This window comes from Elgaria multicarinata, chromosome 4 (assembly GCF_023053635.1).
Source record: "Elgaria multicarinata webbii isolate HBS135686 ecotype San Diego chromosome 4, rElgMul1.1.pri, whole genome shotgun sequence".
NCBI lineage: Eukaryota > Metazoa > Chordata > Lepidosauria > Squamata > Anguidae > Elgaria > Elgaria multicarinata.
Window position 1 is genome coordinate 132,101,154 of NC_086174.1, and position 21,045 is coordinate 132,122,198.

At 39.2% G+C, this 21,045-nt stretch overlaps 1 protein-coding gene across 2 annotated transcripts in view; it reads right to left on the reverse strand.

Moving 5' to 3' along the window:
- Positions 1-21,045, reverse strand: part of WDR35 (WD repeat domain 35) — a 54,613-nt gene that overhangs the window by 30,130 nt on the left and 3,438 nt on the right. The window contains exons 4-16 of one of the 2 annotated variants that reach the window (XM_063125192.1): positions 18,931-19,023; positions 17,361-17,489; positions 16,174-16,304; positions 15,386-15,551; positions 15,086-15,231; positions 13,316-13,441; positions 12,084-12,269; positions 10,061-10,093; positions 7,286-7,346; positions 5,425-5,569; positions 4,312-4,381; positions 4,008-4,061; positions 1,680-1,789 (exon numbers count right to left, since the gene is read on the reverse strand). In XM_063125192.1, coding sequence (XP_062981262.1) covers positions 1,680-1,789; positions 4,008-4,061; positions 4,312-4,381; positions 5,425-5,569; positions 7,286-7,346; positions 10,061-10,093; positions 12,084-12,269; positions 13,316-13,441; positions 15,086-15,231; positions 15,386-15,551; positions 16,174-16,304; positions 17,361-17,489; positions 18,931-19,023 — 1,450 coding nt within the window. The remainder of the gene's footprint in view (positions 1-1,679; positions 1,790-4,007; positions 4,062-4,311; positions 4,382-5,424; positions 5,570-7,285; positions 7,347-10,060; positions 10,094-12,083; positions 12,270-13,315; positions 13,442-15,085; positions 15,232-15,385; positions 15,552-16,173; positions 16,305-17,360; positions 17,490-18,930; positions 19,024-21,045) is intronic. The other variant, XM_063125193.1, reaches the window with a different exon arrangement.

Here is a 21,045-nt window from a genome sequence, read left to right on the forward strand (position 1 = left end):
GGATCCTCTCCATGTACAGCATCATTTGGTGATGGTACCGATGCTACTACGGAATGAACTGAATCGGAATCAGATGGGTAGTTACCCTCTGGTGACGAAACAGTAACCAGCTGCATCTGATGTTGTGCTGGATCAACTAATACCTGCTGCGTCGGTAGCGTAGCCGCTGCAGTGATTGGTGTCGACGAACGGCTATGGCGTCGAGCAGGAGATTGGTGGATAGAAGAAGGAGGCAGTGGCAATTGGCAAATTCTGGATGTGGGTGGAGGCTGGGCGAAATATTCCTCCGGTGGATATTGATCATAATATCTCTGAGGTCGGTAGCGATCCCAGTCATAATAACCTTGTCTGGTTTGGGGCTCAGAATATTGAGAGATTCTGTCCCAATCACGCCTCGGTGTTCGTCTAGGCGAAGGTTGTAGTGGAATTATATCTTGAGGTACTTGAGGTCTGATAGGCTCTCTCAATGAGGCTGCCGATGCCGAATCACGTAATTCACCCTCCGATAAACTGGGAGGGTGCGTCGGTACCGTCTTCTTCGGTATCGACTGGGGTCTCGGCGTCGAGACATGCCTCGATACCGAAACAGCCGTTACGGTAGGAGGGGTTGTTTGTCTCCGAGAAGACTCGGATAGTCGAGGAGAACCATGAGAGGTTTTCTCAGTATCCTTTTTCTTCTTTTTCTTTTTCTTCTCCATTTCGGAGGAAGATTTTGGCGTTCTGGCCTTTTTTGAAATTTTCTTGGCTGCAGAACTTGCCAATGACCGGCCAGGCGTCAGGGGTATCTGTGCCCTATCAATTGCTCTGGCTTGCACACTCGTCCCTGTGCCTCGGTCAGAAACGGGCTTATCAGTTGCCGTTTTATCCATTGGAGCCTCCGTAGCTCTGAGGGCTTTCTCCCAAAGTATTGAGCGAAGACGGTCTGCCCTGTTCTTTCTGGTCTGTTTTGTAAAGGACATGCAATGGTGGCACGCCTCTACAATATGACCTTCGCCTAAACAAAGGACACAAAGGGAGTGTCCGTCCGTAGGAGGTAGTTTGGCTCCGCACTTGACACACTTGCGGAACGGGGCCTTTATTGCCATGCGGCAGTCGCGACCGTAGTCGCTAAGATAAACTATCTACAAGAATATAATACTTTTTTTTTTTTTTTTTTTTTATAGATAACAAGAGAAAAAGGACGAAAAAGGACGAAAAAGAAGAAAGCTGAAGAAAAAGGTAGCTAGAAAATATTTTAAACAGATTTAACAGAGAAACGCTAGAGGTTTGGTCTTTCGGTCTAGGCACGATGGCGGACGACGAAGAACTGAGGGTAGGGCGGGAACCCCATGGACATGCGCAGTAGCGTGGGGGAGGGGTTCCCGCCAAAAACGTTCCACTTAGCTATAGAAGGTTCCGGTCTGGTCTCTGCGCAGGCGCAAAGCCCATATGTGTGATGCATAGAGACCACGAAGAAGAACAAAGAATTCCCAAATGGATGTTTGCCTTGTAATGCTAATGTATGGCATGGAGAATTTGTATCCAATGCCCTTTCTGCTCAGGATATAGAATATAGATCAATATAGTATATAATTTGTACCTAGGATAATTTTAAATATTGTAACTAATATAATGTATCCTGATTAAGAAGAATTGTCAATCAATATTGAGAAGCTATTTTACATCCCAGTTTGTCTTACCTGGACCTGCAATTCAAAGACAGTTGATAGGGCCGACAATTTAGGTGATACTTCCGAATTAAGCCAACATTGGGCAGCCTGTAACTCTGAATGGTACCAGATTCTCGACCCTAGAGAAAAAACAACTTTTGCATAGTGAGGCAATATCAGTCTTCTTCCCTTCCTAACCGAAAATGTTTTTTTAACACACCATTCTTTGTGTGTTGATTTAAGTAAAAAGATTTCTGGCTGGACAGCAAACTAAGGCAAATATCACATCATTTAACAAACATTTGAATAACTGGATTCAGAAAATTTCTTGTTTTAATTCTCTGATTTAGTTATTGGTAATGAACCACTGGCTGCATTCAAACAATTATCTCTGAGATTAATAATAAACTGAGATATAAACAAGACTTTTGCTTGGGGATGCAGCCTCTTCCCTCCTCCCTTCATAGTGTGTAGAAGTTTGCAACAAATCTCCAGTTAACCATAGTTTCTCATTCATTCTAACCAAGAAACTATGGTTACCAGGTCAGGAAGAAGCCAGGATCACAAACTACAGTTTAAAATTAGTTTAATATCCTAGCTTTTTCTGAACCTGGTAACTACAAAGAGAGAGGGAAGGGGCTGTGTGTGAGGGCTTGTGTATATCTCAGTTCAGAAAGTTGAGCTATGGTTGTCCAAAGTAGATTGCTGCACTTCTCTCTTGGGCTTCCATTATCACTTTCATCTGTATGCAGATGATCCATAGTTTCACCTTTGCAGTTCTGAAATGTACCTTTTTGAGAATGTTAGATGTGTAAGATCGGTCATTTACAATATATGGATGGATGGTTCTTTTCTGAAGCATTCCATTGAATGGTATGTCTGTTCCCCCAAGTTTATAATTTCATGCCTTTGATGTCCTGCTACCAGACTTAAGCTAAGCCATCAAAAATAGCTTATTTGGATACCCAAATAAGGTGACTTAATTTTTTCTAAAACTACCATCTGTTTTTGTTGCCTATCACCATTTCACCACTACCTTTTCTCTCTCCTATTTTATGTATGTACATAATATGAGCATTCCCTTTCTTCTTTCAAATACAGTATTTGGCTATATCCTATATCATTTGGTCTACTGTAACTGCCAGCTCTTTGGACGCTTTCAATAACATATTGCTTCCAAAACAACCTCCCCCAAAGCGCAACCCAAGCTATCTACATCACACAATATTCTATCTTGTGAGAGGGACAGTCTGTTGCCTGCATATATTATGTTCACAGAAACATCTCTTCTTTAGTAGCCAGATGTTGGGAAATACATAAGGCCAGTTCATACAGAATTGTAAACCATTGTTTTCCAATACACGATGAGCCTACCTTAACCCTTCCCTCTGCCTAGGTTTTGCGCAGCTGTGAGATCAGAAGCTTGCATTTCTGCTTTTAAACAAATGGCAGTTCATTGTGACGTCTAAACTCTGCAAACTCTGGTTTCTTTAAACTGTGTCATGTTAGATCAAGCCAGGATCAGGTTTCAGATCCCAGCTTGTTCTGAAACCACAGCTTTAAGTAACCACTGCTGTGGATCTGGTGAAGCAACAACGCAGGTAGGCCTGCAGAAATGACTTTGTACATCACTTTTGCCACTGCTTCCAACAACTACTGCCTCTAAGGGCTGGACGCAATTGACATCATCTGCTCAGAGCAGCAGGGGCAGCAGTAGTGGCAGCAGGAATGCCTGGCAGATGAAGAAGAGGACTCCGAAGAATACCTGACTGCGAGTACACACTGCTATGACCTTATCATAGCAATATGATAATGCCTTGGAGCGTGGCAACGAGGGACAGGGCCTTTTCAGTGGTGGCCCCCAGACTATGGAATGATCTCCCTGACGAGGCTCGCCTGGCACCAACGCTGCTATCTTTCCGGCGCCAGGTTAAGACTTTCCTCTTTGCCCAGGCACATGGCGGCACATCTTAATCACCCACATGTTTAGTTTTTTTTAACGGTTTTTAATGCTTTATGTGTGTATGTTCTGTGAATTTTAAATTTTGTATACTCGTTTTTATCTTAATTTTAGAATTTCTGTAAACCGCCCAGAGAGCCCTGGCTATGGGAGTGGTATATAAGTGCAATAAATAAATAAATAAAATAAATAAATATCATGGGAGAAGAACCAGGAGCCAGATGATACCATTGCTTGATTCCATTGACAGCACCTGGTATTCTGGACCAATCAGTGCAAGGGCAGTATCATTAACTATAAATCTGATTTTGTTCTTGTGAACTGATTTGAGAACCATTATACTTTAAAAATGGTATACGAATATTGTAAAATAAGTAAATTGCATATTTAGTACTTACAATAATAAGTGTCTTATCAGATGCTGTTATTGCACAAATTGGATCTCTTGTTCCCTAAAACCATATAAATGACATTAATTTAATCATCAAAAGCAGCCTTTTTCTTTCAAAACACAGGTACGGAGCAAAACCACTAGCAAGAATATAACAACAACACTTAAGAATTCTTGGATTGCAAAACTGAGTATTTTTTTAAATCAATAAAAGGGTGAAATAGCGATTCTATTAAATTGGAAATAGCAACTCTAAACAGCTTTCATCAAAGATTGGCAAGCACAAGGTACTGGTTAAAAACAGAGCTTACTTGTAGGACTTTAGCATAGTCAAGCACCCCATCACCTGCTCCAGAAGGGCTATCATCTACATGGTAGATCCTGAAAGAAACCAAGAAAATATTGCACCAAAGGAAAATTAGATTTTGGACGGGGTTTGGGAACAAGTATCCACCATTTTGGAAAGTGATACAACATGTAGGAATGAAATTATCAAAGCAAAACAGTCCAGAGCTTCAATTGTTACTCCTTAATTCAGTGTTCTTCCTATGTATTTTTTAAAAAAGACTTGGATGCCAAGATAACTTAAGGATTTTATGGAAGGGAAGTTTCCTGTCTGTCCTCCCTGCTACAGCCATGTATGACTCCTAAACAGCTTCTCCTGAACAATGTAGGATAAGTGTCTTTCTATGAACTTCCTTAACTTAACTTAGGATCCAAACCACAATTTTTGGTGATTCCCCAATCTCCCAGTAGCAGACACCTCCCTTGTGCTCCATTACACATTCTTCAGGAGGGTACCCCAACCCCCAAAGAGGCTTTTTTTTTTTTAGAATTGCAGGAGGAAGACGGACAGGAGACTTTCCTTCTGGGGAATTCCTTATCTTACGATTCAGGCCATAGTACTGCATAAATAGGGAAGAGCTGGGTCATCAAGGACCTAAAGGTCTTTTAACAGAAAAAAACACTGATGTAAAAAAGCATGCCAGCAGCAAGTGAGGAATTAAATTCGCTAATAGTAATAAAGAGAGGTGTCGAAATTAAATAGGAAGTGCAGTAACTTTGGACGTGCTGAATGAGAAGTGGTAGTTCCATTTCCCCTTGGGATGCAAGCAGGCGAGAAAGTTCTGGACAGAAAAATAATTTAACAAAGCTGAAGGATTGCTAAGTATTCCAATGAAACTAGACATTCAATTTTTTAGAATATTACCTAGGAGTGGAAAATATACAAGGATAAAAAAGGAAAGCCAAGAATAGTTCTTTTTGGAGTAGCGGGAAAAAAATCAGTAGACATTCATTGTTTATAGCAGCTATTTCTATGAATTAACTTAAATAATACTCCTAGCTTATAAATCAAATGTCATAAAGATAATAACAAGAACAATACAATACAGATAAAGGAACTATAAAGTCAGTGAACAAACCTCTCTTTGCCTTCTTTTCTAGTCCGTGCTACCTGGTTAATTTCCATTGCTGTAAGCTTCTTGTCTACGCGATACTGCCAGATATAAAATGCTTCTTTTGAAGCTGCTATCACTTGCGTTTTGGTCATGGTAACAAACAATGGTGCTATTATAAAATCCAAACAAGAAATATAATTTGAATATGTTTGGTACAAACGCATTTAGCCCAAAATCAAAATCTGCTATTTATAAGAAACTATTTCAAGTCCCATAGCCCAATCAAAAGACCTATGCACACAGATCTCATGCATATGAGTTGTCCCACTCATTTTAATGGAAATCTCTGATCTGTGTGCACATATTTATCATATTTGCCACTCCATTTTAATGAATGGGAAGCTCTTGCAGGCAGGGGAATGCTGCAGCTATCAGAACACCCAAGCTTGTAAACAGATTCTTAAAACAACAGCCTCCTCCACACATCAAATGCTGAACTGCTTTTGAAATTGACAGCTTCAACCACTTTTTGTAGTATGTCAAAAGAAAATAGTTTTAAAATTCAAAATAGACTAGTCCACAAGTCTTTTGAGTGAACTGAGTCAGCTCTTTCGATCTGAGCTCCAGAGCGGGTATGCTAAGTACGTGAAGTTAATGTAAAGCTCTACTAGATAAGAAGGAGATAAAGGTCATAGCTAGACCTAAGGTTTATCCCTGGATCATCCAGGGGTCAAACCTGTTCATCTAGGTGACACACAGGGGATCCAGTGCTCAGGCAGGGGCGAACCCTGGATGATCCCAGGATAAACCTTAGGTCTAGCTGTGGCCAAAGTGACTATGAAATAACACAGAATATTGTGCAAAATTGATGAGAAAAACAGCTGTGTATCTGAAATTATAAATTATCTTCTATAATTTTGTGCTTTCTTTGCCTCCAATGTCATGGAATGCCAAAGAGCATAAATAGCATTAAGCACTTCCTTCTAAAAAAAAATTACCACATGCCCTTTTCCACCATTAGGAAACAGACGAAACCTTAACACCCCCCCATCCTTTTGGGGGGAGCGTAGGGGCTGCAGTGGGGAGAAAGGGACAGGAAACTTTCCTTCTGATTTGTTATCTTAGACTGGGTTCAGACAACACGATAAACAATGGTGGTTTAAATAGTCGATGGTTTGTTATTTAATCCACCATGGGTTATTGTGTTGTGTGGAGGGCACCATTGGTTATTTCCTCGGCCACCTTTGGTTATTTCGTCAGCCGCAGTTGCAAGACTAGAGTGGTGGTCAAAGCAGTGGCTGCCACTCTAGCCCAGCTGGCAGGATAGATTATTGGCAGCAATGGCTGATGGGATACTAGCGGGAGGACTGATGGGGGAGAGAGTGCAGGGGATGAGTGGGTCAACTCAGTGTGGACTAATAATCAACTCAATGCTGATACTAATCCACACCATGGTTGATTATTATCATGTTGTGTGGGGAATACCCCCGAGATAAATAACTATCGAGTTGATTATTACCCCTACTATTAACTACCATATTGTCTGAACGCAGTCTTAGAATCCACACCACTAGTTTTATCATACTTCAAAAATGAGAAGCTGTGTACGTAAATATATTTGCTTCCTATAGATAGTTACCTAAAAAAAGTTACTTATACTGTTGATTTTAGATTTGATTACCACTGTATCAATTTCAGTTGCCCAATGTGACTGACATAACATTCATTAGTAGTCAATACAAAAATCTTTCGGGACATTTACTACAAAAAAGCTCATCTACTCTGACAAATAACTGCTATCTAGTAGTTTAAACAGCTATTTCAATGCAAGACAATTTGGGGTAAAGGATCAAGAAATACAATAAAACTCTGAATATTTGCTTACCAATGTCAATATATTTTGGATCCAGGGGAGTACCAATGGAATTGCAGAGAACAAGTACATACTACAGAAAAATAAACACACATATAAATCTCAAAAGAAAATTCAAAGTTTCTTCAGTGCAATCAGGAACATAAACTATATGGATTAAGTAAGTAAATATGCCAGAGATGTATTTTCATTAGGGATGTATGAGAATTCCATTTGGGGAGTTGAAAACTCAACAGATTTTTCTGATTTGGCCCTGAGGATTTTGTTCTATTACCTCTGCTAGTATCAACTTGATCCATAGCGGATTCCTTTATTTCATTTTTTAATGGCAGGAATTTATGTGGGGCAATTTTCCCCACCCCCAGCTTCAGTGAGGAAGTGCCGTAGCAGAGAATGGAACTGAGAAGGGAATATGGTTCTGCTTGGCTAAATGAAGTAGTGTGTAGAGAGGATGAACTGCCAAGGATATTGTCAAGGGGTGAATATACCTCTGCAGGGCTACTTAGCCATGCACGCTTGCACAAGATCACCACTAAAAATGATGACACCATTTGTATGATTTTCAAGACGCACCCTTCCTAAAACATTTTGCACAAATTAATTTGGGCAAAATGGCGGAACCCAAAAGAAATTGCGCAAAATACTTCCGGGGTGGGGAAAATAATTACAATCTGCTGCCACTTACTGGAACAGAAATGCTGTGGAATACCATTGGGCTTAAATGGAATGGAATTCCTAGGGATGTACGTGCCTAATTTTCATATAACAAAATATAATAGCATTTTATTTTGAGGAGAAGCAAGTAGCAATACACATATTAGTTTCAAGCTAGAGACCTTTCAAATAAAAAAAAATTGTAGAAGGGAAACCACTCCTTTTCCATAAAATTAAATGTTAGTGATTATGGAAGGACAAAGCACAAAATATTACCTAACAAAGCACTTTCAAAACCCTTCATTTGAACTACTCAACATTTTATTTATTTATTTATTATTTACTTATTAACAATATTTATATACTGCTTTTTATATCAACAAATTCTGAAGTAGTTTATAACAGAATTTAAACAACAGACAAACCACACACACACACACACACACACACACACACACAAGTATCATGAGGTTGGTTCAAAGATAGTTCATAGCTGGGGGAAAGTAAAAAAAAAGACATGATTTTAATAAGTGCCTAAAATATGACAACATGGTAGCTTCATGGGCAGAACAATCCTATGGAAACCGGAGGAACTGGCTTTTCCTATCCCCTGTCAACCAATGCAGGCAGAGCAGAAGGTAGAAGAGACTGCATTTTTTCCATTTCTTCTGCTCTTCTCCAACCATTTTTTCTTTGTAACTTTCCCCTCCCCATTGCTCTCAAGGGGAAGTAAATAAACTACACCAGCTTTAATGCTGTTCTGTGTGTGGGGTTTGGATCCTGAAGAACAGCTCCTTTTTGCTGTCTCCGCCGTTGGAGTTCCAATGTTGGAAGAGCAGTGGCTGGAGACCTTCCTGCAGCCTCATGGAGGAGGCTTAATTGAAGTTGGATCTCCTTCTCTGAGGGTAGACCTTTCTCTCGCTCTCTCTGCCCTCAGAGAGGAAGATCCAAAGAATGTATAGCCCCTGGGAAGCCCTCCCAGGAACCACAAAATTCTGCCCTGATACAGGCAAAGTGGAGCAGAACTACAAATGCCATGTGTAGACTTTCAACTTGCAGTAATTTCATCCAAACACCCTGTATTTACAAGGTTCTAATACAATCAGGTCTTTAGATTTGGGTCCATAGCACCACTCCCCATGTTCACAAAGTCTGAACATTTGAAACATCTTTCAAATGTTTAGAAATGGGTATAATTTCATCAAATTGAGAAATACTGCTAAAGATGATGCTTCAGAAAGCACTCACTTTTAGTTAGTACGTCAAGATAAAGCTTGGCCCGTTTTAAAATTGAAGCAAACAGGCAAAGTGAAGGAGAAACAAGAGGGATATTTTGAAGGAGTTAGAAAGAATGGCTTTGATTCCGATATTTCTACTCAAACGTGGGTATGCTGATCTTTCCTATCTAAAACCCTCTGCACACCCCACTTTAAGGAATGCTTATTCCCATATCAACCTGCTCAGATGTGAAAAGGCCCTTCTACAGGTACCCTTGCCATCACAGATGAAGAGGATGGTGAATAGTGAGCCATCCTTTCAGCAGTGGCACCCTGATCATGAAAATTCCTCCCCAGTGAGGTAGGCTTGCGGCCTACTCTGTATCCTTTTGGTACCAGACAAAAATGCTCCTTTTCTCCCAGGCTTTAAAACTACATCCTAGTTTTTAAATGTTGTCATTTTTAAGTGCTTTTGGTGTTTTTTGTATTTGCTTTGTTGTTTTATTGTATTTGATTGTTATAATTTTCTTTAATAACAAACCACCCTAGGATATTTGTTATTGAAGGGTGGCTCTAAATAAAAATAAAATAAAACTAATTTCTCTGGCGGTCTCTGGAGCCAGTATGTTTGGGTGGGTGGGTAACTGGCACCCCTCCGCAGGTGAGTAGCAATGTTTTTGGTTTTAAGCAAGGTTTTTGAATCCAAGCCCAATATTCATTTCTTTTTATATCGGTCAAGACCACTTATGTATACTATCACTCTCCATAGAGCAGCAGAGACCTAAAGGGGCAATTCCAGAAATTCTAATTCAGTGACCCTGGATGTTTGAACCAAACACATGCCAATAACACATACATAAAAAGCAGTATCATAAACACATCAAGTTAAATTAACAGTTAAAACAATTGTTTTTACCATTGCACCCACAGATTCAGTCTCATGCTCCTCCTTTGCAAGCATTGTACAAGAGATATGGGAAATAATGAATTTGTTCAAAAAGTAAAGCAATGCCTCTAGAACTAAGTACACATAATAGTAGAAGGAGCAACTCTGTATGAGTCAGTTAGATTTCTAAAGCAACTGCTGTTTCCATTTAGGTGGGATCCCAAGAGATTAAGAGTGCAGTAGGAAATGTTATTTCTACATTCACGTTTTAGACTGTGATAATATTACTGTCAGTAACGCCTAGAAAATCCTTTCTGGCTGTATCTAGTTTGAAAACCCAAACCATGTTCTCAACATCAAGGGAGGCCATGTTCTTTGGGTTTAGACAGGATAAAGAGAGTAGCTTTACATAATGAGGCAGACACAAAGGAAAGCTCAAACATGAATGCCCTACAAGATATTTAATAGAGCACAGTATTAAGGCAACAAAAGGCACTTGGGAGCATATTCAAACTTTATAACGGGGGTTATAAATTTGCACCACGGGCCAAATTTGGCCCACAGCAAATGTGGCCTCTCCTCTTCAGCCCCGCCCTCTCCTTCTTTCATTCGCTATGAAGTGAGCCTTTGAGGAAGTCTTTGGGCATGTCTACACCACAAGTGTGTAGTGGGAGGATCGCGGACTTACTGGCTTCTGCAATCCTCTCTGGGTGTCTTGACGGCCACATGATGTCCCAGAAAGATGTCGCGGCCGCCATTTTTAAAAACAACGAGAGGAGCGCACTTGCGCTCCACTGCAAAAGGTAAAAAAGAAAAAGGAAAACCCGACCCCGCTCCCAGAAGGGCACGGACTGCTGCTGTGCACCTCCACACCCATTTCCAGTGTCCTACTACTCGCAGGGAGGACGGGACAACCCGGGAGCAGCGGCCACATGGCCCGCACTCCGAGGGATGGTCCCAGAACCATGGAAAAGTCGGGTTTTCCACGGTTCCTGATATCATATCCCGGGGTAAGTCCTTGCTCATCCTGGGTTTCCCCCGGGATCCCCTGTGCATCATTTGGATGCACAGGGACGATCCAAGGACTACCCCGGGATATAGCCATGGTGTAGACATGCCCTTCATTGAAACCATGTTCCATGCTGGCTGCAGAGAGGCCAAGAGAGCTGGTGGAAGAAAAGGTACAGATTCAGCAGCTTGCTCTGCATCTATGCTGGCCAGGGAAGAAGGGAAGTTCTTTGCTTCCTATCCAGTGCAGAGCCACAGCAAGCTGCTGGGGAACTGACAAAGCAACCTCTCCCTCCTCTGACAGCTTGTTCACTTCTCTCCATAACCAGCAAAGAATGTGCCTGAAAAGAAGGCTTCCTCAAAGACTTGCTGCATATTAGATGGAAGGAAGAAGGCTTTCTCTAGTTTGAAAACCCAAACCATGTTCTCAACATCAAGGGAGGCCATGTTCTTTGGGTTTAGACAGGATAAAGAGAGTAGCTTTTTGTGAACCGCCCAGAGTTTTGTGAACCACCAGAGAGCTCCGGCTATTGGGCGGTATAGAAATGTAATAAATAAATAAATAAATAAATAAATAAATAATTCTCAAAGGCAGTTCGGAGCTCTTAAGACCCAAAGTGCTCCGCATTGTTTACTGTGAACCTGCTGAGACGGGCAGAGGTGTTGCACCTTCTCCAAGAAATTGCAATTCTTTTCAGTCCGATTGGCCTGCTCTGAGTTCTCTCTCTCTTTCCTGCTTGCAAATTTTACCATTGTTAATTTGGTGTTATATATTATACAGCACCTGGGGTGGGTGGGTTTGGCATTTCAGAAATATTAATAACTAATCAGAACCTGTAATTTATTTTTGAAGATCTATAATTTCAACTATGGCATTGGACAAACCCCTGCCAGAAGAAGAGTATCAAGCTCCCAAGTTGTTGCTGTTTTGAAGGAACTGAATCTGTGATAAGTGAACCTTTCATCAGGGCTATTCAGATGGACTAACAGTTCCATTTTATAATTCAAAGTGCTTCAGGAAAGGTTGCAAGATAAGCATTTATACCTGAAGTTGATTTTCATCTGCTTTAGTTGCCAAAATGCAGAAGTCCCCACAAGTTGTTATGGAGATCAGACTCTTGACAAATTTCAAATACTTTTCATTGTTTTTTATGTCCCAGAAGACCACACAGTATTCTGGACGATCAGGTCGGGTATATGCATAAACCACTGTATTAGTGCAGTAACCCCACTGTCAACAAAGAAAACTTTATTATTTCTTAATAATATAGAGTAACATGAGTAAAGGCTAAACACTCGTAAGTAACATTCTTCTAAACAAATACATTGTAGAAAACACATAACTAATCTTATTGGATATGATGAAGGTTTCAGTTATTATAGTGCACGATGTAGCACTTCTGGGGGCAAGCCCCCAAACACCAGAAATGCCAAGTTTCTGGAACATGCGACCTCCCCCTTCCAGAAACTTGCGTTTCCGGTCATTTGGGGGCTTACTCCCAGAAGTGCTACATTGCCACCAATGGCAGTAGGAGCCAAGTGCACACCCCTGTTGCCACCACTGGGGGTGGCCACATGCGCACTAGGAACCAGTGGTGCTCACCTCCAGCAGTAGGGCACTGTTGTTATTATTATTATTATTATTATTATTATTATTATTATTATTATTATTTATTTATATAGCACCATCATTGGATCCTACTCCAAGTTTCTCAGGCACATGGCAAAAGCAACGCAGAGTAATTAATACTGAAACCTAACTTACTTCCAAGCAGCAAAACTATGCAAAACATTCATAGGTAAAGTTCATAATAGCTAAAATGCCACCAGAGGAAGGCAAAAAGATAAATGAATTCCTTCGGGCAAGAGTGCCGTTTTTAAAAATCACAGATGCTACCAAGGATACTTTATAGTCATTCATGTAATTCTAATAATGCAATAGCCTTTTACAATATAGTAGGTTTGAAAAAAACCCAAAATCAGAACCTGAACCTCAACAATTTGACTAGCATCCTTGGCTCTTACCCAGTGCTGTCCATGCCCAAAGCTCTCACTTACGATCTTCACACCCCTCTCTCCACACACTTGGATACTTCTAGATATAAACCTTCACTGCCTCTCCAAACAGGGAGAGAAAACACAGTGGTGCCCTTGTTATGATCTTAAGATTACCCTAAGTGGTGAACCACTTGAAATTGACATCATAATTTCAAGCACCCTTTTCCACAATGCTAGCAATCAGTCTTCCAATGAAAGCAGAGGACTGCACTTACTTACTTTATAGTCTGGCCGAATATTTGCAAAATAAATACACTGATCAACAGCCAGACCTATTTTTAAACCTCCTCCTTCCCAAGACAGAGCTGATACTTGTTTGCCTGGAACCTTCAGTGTACGCAAATGCTGAAACGACATAATCCATTAACTGGTTATACAGTATTAGTATTACTTCCAAATTTGGAATACTTGAATATAATATACTGAATATATTCTGTGGGTGTGACTAGAATGAAGAAAGGTGCATAAGAAGTGAGCTCAAGAATCTTGACAATGTATAATGAGTACTTGAAAGAGGTATTTTATTATTCTATTTTCCACACCCTTATATTTCTTAAAATTATATGCCCTAATAATTTTATGCAGTCATAGGTAGAAAATTACTTTATTTATTTTATTTTTATTTATTTATTACATTTCTATACCACCCAATAGCCGGAGCTCTCTGGGCGGTTCACAAAAATTAAAAACATTCAAAGTATAAAACAACAGTATAAAACCATAGTATAAAATACAATATAAAAGCTCAACCAGATAAAAACAACAGCAATGCAAAATTACAAATTTAAACACCAAGTTAAAATTTATTTATAGACTGTTAAAATGCTGGGAGAATAAAAAGGTCTTCACCTGGCATCTAAAAGCATATAATGTATTGGTCACTATCAAATTGGTCCTACAACTATTTCAGCCATTTCTGATCATTCATAATGGCTTCCAGCATCATGTAGTGAAATGGATTTCATATGATACATAAACTATCACAGAATGATAGTAATAATAATAATATAACATCATAATAGCAGAATCACACATTACCATTATTAATTATTATTATTGTTATTGTTGTTGTTACATTTATACCCTGCCTTCCTTCAGTCCATTTTATCCACAGAACAACCCTGTGAGATAGGTTAGATTGAGAGTCAGTGACTGATGCAAAGTCACCCAGTGAGTTTCATGGCCAAGTGTGGACTAGAACCCAGATCTCCAAAGTCCCAGTCCAACACTCTAACCACTACACCACACTGACTTTAAAAAAATAATGGTCAATTCATGATGTATGATGAATATAGAGAATTTATTTGTGCTACAAGCATATGAATAAACTTACTATAAAAATAGGCAGAAAGAGTCAAAACAGCATGTATCCCAACCTCATAATACTTTGAAGCATCACTCAAGCACAATTTAGACCGCATTTCTCTCTCTTTCTCTTGCAATGCTTTACACATCAATTTTTCTGCTATTAAACTCTTATATGTCTGTCAAAGAACTGTTGCATAATGCAATAAATTTTGAGGCATGTTCTGGGGCGGGGGGCGGGCGGCACAGAATACATATGGGGCACTATCTGGTCCTGTTGGCCTTTATTACATCCTTCCACCCCAGTAAGAATATGACCTAAAACATGGGTGTGCAGAAAGTAGATCTTCAGATGTTTTAGACAACAACTCCCAGAATTCCTTACCATTAGCCATGCTGGCAGGGGCTTATGGGTGCTGAAGTTCAAAACATCTGGAAATGTACCTTCTGCCCAACTTTGACCAAGAACATGCCCAACACTATCCTGCATCTGCACAACACAGGGGAAGGCTGGAAGCATTGAGCAAACTGTCTTTCAGGGAAGCTTGCGTACCATTACTGCTTTTGCTGAATTCAGGTTTTATAGGAACATAATTTGAAAACCTTGATTTAGACCACTACTGTTTGGCTTTTTTCAACCACTGTACACAGGGTCAAATAGAAAAACAATAAAAATGAATTTACCTCACCAAATGGAGAGTAGAACTGCACAATATTTATATCTTTATCTTGTGCAGCTACCTTCTGGAAACCTGCAACTGCCAGAACATTTCCACAGTGGTTCCACTGGATACTCACAACATTCAGAGCAGCATCAATTAAGACAGGATCTAGATGTTATGAAAATAATAATAATTAAGTGATAGAAAGAGGATACACAAAAGGTCAATTGAAGAATGACCCATTATATAACTCCTGAACAAGACCTTGAAGGAACTGGATTCACAGTAATTGTTTAGAGGTATTTTAGCAAGTTGTGCTTACTTTGATCATTCTCATGTCTCATTATTTGGCATCTTCCATTGTCGAAACAAATCGCAAGGCATGGACAATCTGGTTCAACATAACCCTCTGTTCCAGGGTACCAATGTAATCCAGCAATACTGAATGCTCCCGTTACATTCACCAAACAATTCATTTTCATTTTCATCTAAAAAAATATATTTAATAAACATGTGTAAAACTGAGCTTAACAAATAGACCATGAGAGTGGCTCAGACAGATGTGAACCAGATCCTATCCATGTTTATTTGAAAGCAAGACCAATTCTATTAAATGGTTTTTACTCCCAAGTACACGTGTGGAATAGAGCTGTAGAAGAAGCAATATTCACTTAGACTTTTATATGTAAACTATGATGCTCTTATATATTCTTACTGAGGGTTTGGGTATGAAATACTTTTACAACAGACATGTCATAAGTAAGAATGAAAAGCCTGCTAACAGATACTGGCTGCAATCCACAAATCAATTAAAGCAGAGTACTTGTTTTCAATCTCATTTAATGCCACTGACTTTCAGTTAAATCACCTTCACTGGTTGCTGTAACCAGCTGGCTCTATATTTGTGCTCTATTAAATACCACGGCATGATAATTTTTTCAATCCCTGTGGCAACTGCAGAACAGTTTTTAAGTGTTATCATTACAGAAGAGGAAGCATCAACCAGGTTGTACCAAAGTAGATCAGGCAGAAATGTTTAGGAAAATCTTTCAAATTATGTGAACAACTGGGTAGTGAACTCACCCACTAGCTGGCAACCTCTGAACTTACCATAAAAGTCCCATGCTTGTCGTAAATGTGTATTTCTCCATTTGCCATTCCAAAGAGAAGGGTTCTGCCATCTGGAGACCATGCAACATGATGGAGTTGCACTTTCAAATCCTTTCCCCAAATACGATTCCCTTTTAACAGAAAAAAATGTTCAACATAGCCCACAACGAAAAATAAAGCTTTATGTTACTTAAAATATTGCAGGAATGCCACTGCAAAGCTTGGAAGAAATTCAAAATGGTAATTTACAGAAGAATTTTAACTCATCCATATATATTGCAAAAGAGAGACCAATTCTAGGTCAGTTTTTATGTTTTTTACAAATCTAATCTTTAGGTATTTAAACTATTATAATTATAAATTCTCAGTCATATAGGGTTGAATTCAAAGGTGTGATTGTTGTTGTATAAGGGACTTCCCTAATTTTCACTGATTACCTCTTCCTGTTGCAGCCACCAAGTGTCCCCAAATCTCTGCAGCAGATTAATGGGGTATGATGGGGGCTGCAGAAGGAAGGGGGAGACAGGAAAGCACTGTTCCATGAACACGGCTGCACTCTATTTACGGAACAAGGTACAAACTATTATAAATATGGTAAGTTTGGCTTTATTGGTGTTTGATGTATATAGAATCCTGCAATAAATTTACTTTGATTATTTTTAATGGTATATCCTAATTCAGGCATATCCTAATTTGAAATGCTGTTCATGTATTCTTTCTAGATGGGACTTAACACATTGCAAATAATTCTTTTTTTTTTTTAGTGAGCTTAAGATGATTTTTCTTAACTTACATTTTAATATGTAAGTTAAGAAAAATATATGGAAACCACCTCCACATTGAGCAGGAAGGTTTGAGGGAGGAATCCTTGCTGGTTCGGATGGATGCCCTTATAACCCCCAATGTAATCAGGAATTGTGTGCTGGGAGTTCGTGACAGTGGAGAGGATTCTAACTCCATTCAGCTTAGGTTCTGCCTTCAGTCCTTTAATTTTTGGAGCTGACAGGAACAGGGATGTTGGAGGTGGGACCAGTTCATGGGGCCTTGCTTCCCCCTCAAGACATTCTTTGAACTTAAGGGGGATTAACTTCTGAATGGGGCTAGAGATACAAGGCTTTTGTCTTTAGTAAAAGATCACTAAAACTTCAGAGATACAGTAAAAGCTCTTAATACAAATTATACTTTACCATCCACAGAACCAACAATTACAGCACCATCTTCATATATAATGCAAATTTTCTGCCCATCAGCGTTCCATCTCATACTGCGAACAACAGATTTATTTCTATTGTTGATCATCTCCTCATACCAAAATCCTGAAGCCAAAGAATGAAAATTCAGCCATGCCTTCAACATTATTATCCTCTAGCTGAATAAAATAAGCTGGAATTATTTGCAAAAATGCTAACTGGATCCAGACTACTTGGTCTTGGTCTCCAGAACAGTGTGGGTGGTGGAGCTAGGGACTGCAGGGGAAAGGGGGAACAGGTAAAATCACCTCCTCCCCCATCTTGCAGGAGCCTCTGCGGGATCCCAAGCCCTTCCATTTGCAGAAGGCCAAGTCTGGATCTAACTCAATGAGTTTAACAACACTGAGAGCTGGGATTTTGAAAATAATCAAAACATTCATTCAAAGTGCTGGTATTAACATTTAAAGCCCTAAACGGTTTGGGGCCAGGCTATCTGAAGGAACGCCTCCTCCCATATGTACCTGCCTGGACCTTATGGTCATCCTCAGGGATCCTTCTCCGTTAGCCCCTGCCAAAGGAAGTGAGGTAGGTGGCTACCAAGAGGAGGGCCTTCTCTGCTGCGGCACCCCGGTTGTGGCATGAGCTCCCTAAAGGGGTTCACCTGGCACTTGCACTATTTTCTTTTAGACGCCAGGGGAAGATCTTTTTATTCTCCCAGTATTTTAACAGTCTATAAATTAATTTTAACTTTGCTGTTTTAAATTTGTAGTTTAAATTTGTATTTTTCTGCATTGCTGCTGCTTTTATCTTGGTTGTGCTTTTATCTTGTATTTTATATTATGGTTTTATACTGTTGTTTTATACTGTGAATTGTTTTAATTTTGTAAACCGCCCAGAGAGCTTCGGCTATTGGGCGGTATAGAAATGCAATAAATAAATAAATAAAAAATGTTTAAAGGTTATTCTGAGGGTTCACCCTGGCAAGCACTGTTCATAACCCACATTCTTTCAGCAGGGCTGACCTCGGACACAAAGATACACAACTAAAAGCTATGACCATAAGCATCACCGTTATCATCAATAGTTATTGTGAATGATGCTCAGTTGAACGAATGTAATAGTATTGATATGTTCTATGTTTGTACGTAATAAGTATTTGATGTTTTATATTTTTGTCTGTTTCGTAAATAACATTAAAGTTTTGGTCTACTGATATGAGTGTGAGGTGTCTCCATCACGACTCCGCACCCCAAACATTGACTCAGCGATGACATAGAAGAATGCCCACAAACATTCCTATTGTTTGGGGTAAATTGTCAGCTTAACATGGGGGACAAAAATAAATGTATGTTGTTTGTGAGAAGAGGGGCAAAAAGGCACGGAGATGTAAACTTAAAAATAAATCAATTAGAATAAACTTCCATAATGAGTTTAAAAATAAATAATGCCGTTTGTTGTGGTGAAACCTGCAACTGAAAATCTGAAAAAATACCCTCCAAATCTCAATGCCACTTAAGATTTGAGATACCACCATGATACAGTAGCCACTTTATAGCAAATCACCTACCTTTATACAGCATCCAAACAATGATGAGCCCATGCTCATCACTGCTAGTTAATTTCTGATACTGTTCATTCCAAGTCACTACTTGCACGGCACCTAGAAAATTACATCAGAACAATACATTTAATTATGTATATTTAAAAGCGGATTAACATTTTCGAACCTATTAAAAACAAACATTACATTCATAATAATACCATGATTATCTCTTCTTTATACCTTAAATACTTTTGCTTTTAAGGATCCAATTATACTTTTCCATTCATAGAAGGTTCTTCAGTGAATGCAAAGGCCTTCAACCTGCAAACAGAAACTGGGGAAAAGCCATGGTGTGGGGGAAAGGCGTTCCCCCACACCATCTCCCATGCTGGTCTGGGGGTCAGCCAACTCTCTGAACCCGTTTTGGGCATGCCTGATGGGGGAATTGTTGGATACTGTTGTTTTTATACTGTTGTTTTTATGTTTCTGATGGTTTTTAAATTTTGTATACTTTTTAACGTTTACTGCTTTAGCTTTTGCGAACCGCCCAGAGAGCTTTGGCTGTGGGGCGGTATATAAATGTAATAAATAAATAAATAAATTGGCAGAAATTGCCTGCTTCCATTCACAGGAATCTACAATGGATTGAAGACTCTTATGAGAAAGGAAGGGGATGACTGGATGCATGTGTGTGTGTGTCTCTGTGTGTGTTGTCTATATTAATAATCAACACAACCCACAATTTTTCACACCAGATACATTTCAATCTTGCTTAAGTTGTATTTTCTAGCACAATACATTAAAAAAGAGAGCTCCAATTATCATGAACATTATTTTATGTGTGGGGTTTTTGTCTGCTTTGTACTCGTCATTAATTTTATTACTTTAGCTGAGCACCATAAATTATAACTCAGTTCTAGCACTGAGGGGATAGTCTCTGATTTCTTTAAATAACATAAGAAGTGCTCTGATGCTGGATCAGACCAAGGGTCCATCTAGTCCAGCACTCTGTTCACACAGTGGCCAACCAGCCATTGGCCAGGGATGAACAAGCAGGACATGGTGCAACAGCACCCTCCCGCCCATGTTCCCCAGCAACTGGTGCACACAGGCTTATCGCCACGAATACTGGAGATAGCGCACAACTATCAGGGCTAGTAGCCATTGATAGCCTTTGCCTCCAGGAATTTATCCAACCCCCTTTTAAAACCATCCAAATTGGTGGCCATCACTCCATCTTGTGGGAGTGAGTTTCATAATTTAACGATGCACTGTGTGGATAAGGATCTTTGCTGTTATAATAATATTTCCCATTAATTCTTGGTTCAACTTTTGCATATAATTTTTAATATTTCTAAGTAGTAGTATTTTAGGATTTAACAGAACTACACATCTTGTTAATACTTCAACTTATTTAATTAAATATTCTAAATAAACTTTATTTTAAGGAGAATTCTGCCTATAAAGTGTGTATAAAGTTAGTTTTTTAATACTACTTCATCTCCAACAAATTGCATTTTGGTTTTATAAATCTTCCTAATTCTTTCTGGTATTAAATAGCACTGACATTTTGTAATGATTTTTTTTAATGTAATGCTTAGGAAGGATTGTAATGGTTTTCTTTTAAAAACAGAACACAGGTAATTACATATTTTTAATCATGAAGAACTTTGACTGATCAGGCATATTTGCTTTCATTTATCTATCCATGCACATTGTGCAATATCATTCTCTGAAATGGAATCATGCAATTTCAATGGGACAAGGATAATAATATAAGCTCAGTATATGATATCAGACCAGCACTACACGTATATTTTAATTTCATTTACAATAATTATAGCATGCAGTAGCAAATATCAAACAATAAACAAATAATTGCTTTCCTGTATAAAGGAATTAGTAGAGAAAACCAGATATTTCCATATATTCATATTGAAATCTTTTCTAAGCATAAAGTGAATATGTTTATCAATGAAATTACATCAGTTTCTGAATACATCATTCAATGGGCAGTTTTCATCTGGAACGATATCTTATTGTGCCTGTGCACTACTGGGAGCAACCGTTTGTGCTATGAAGATTTAGCAGTGCTAAAACCAACCCAGAACAGGTGGAAATGCTTGTTTCCAGAATGGG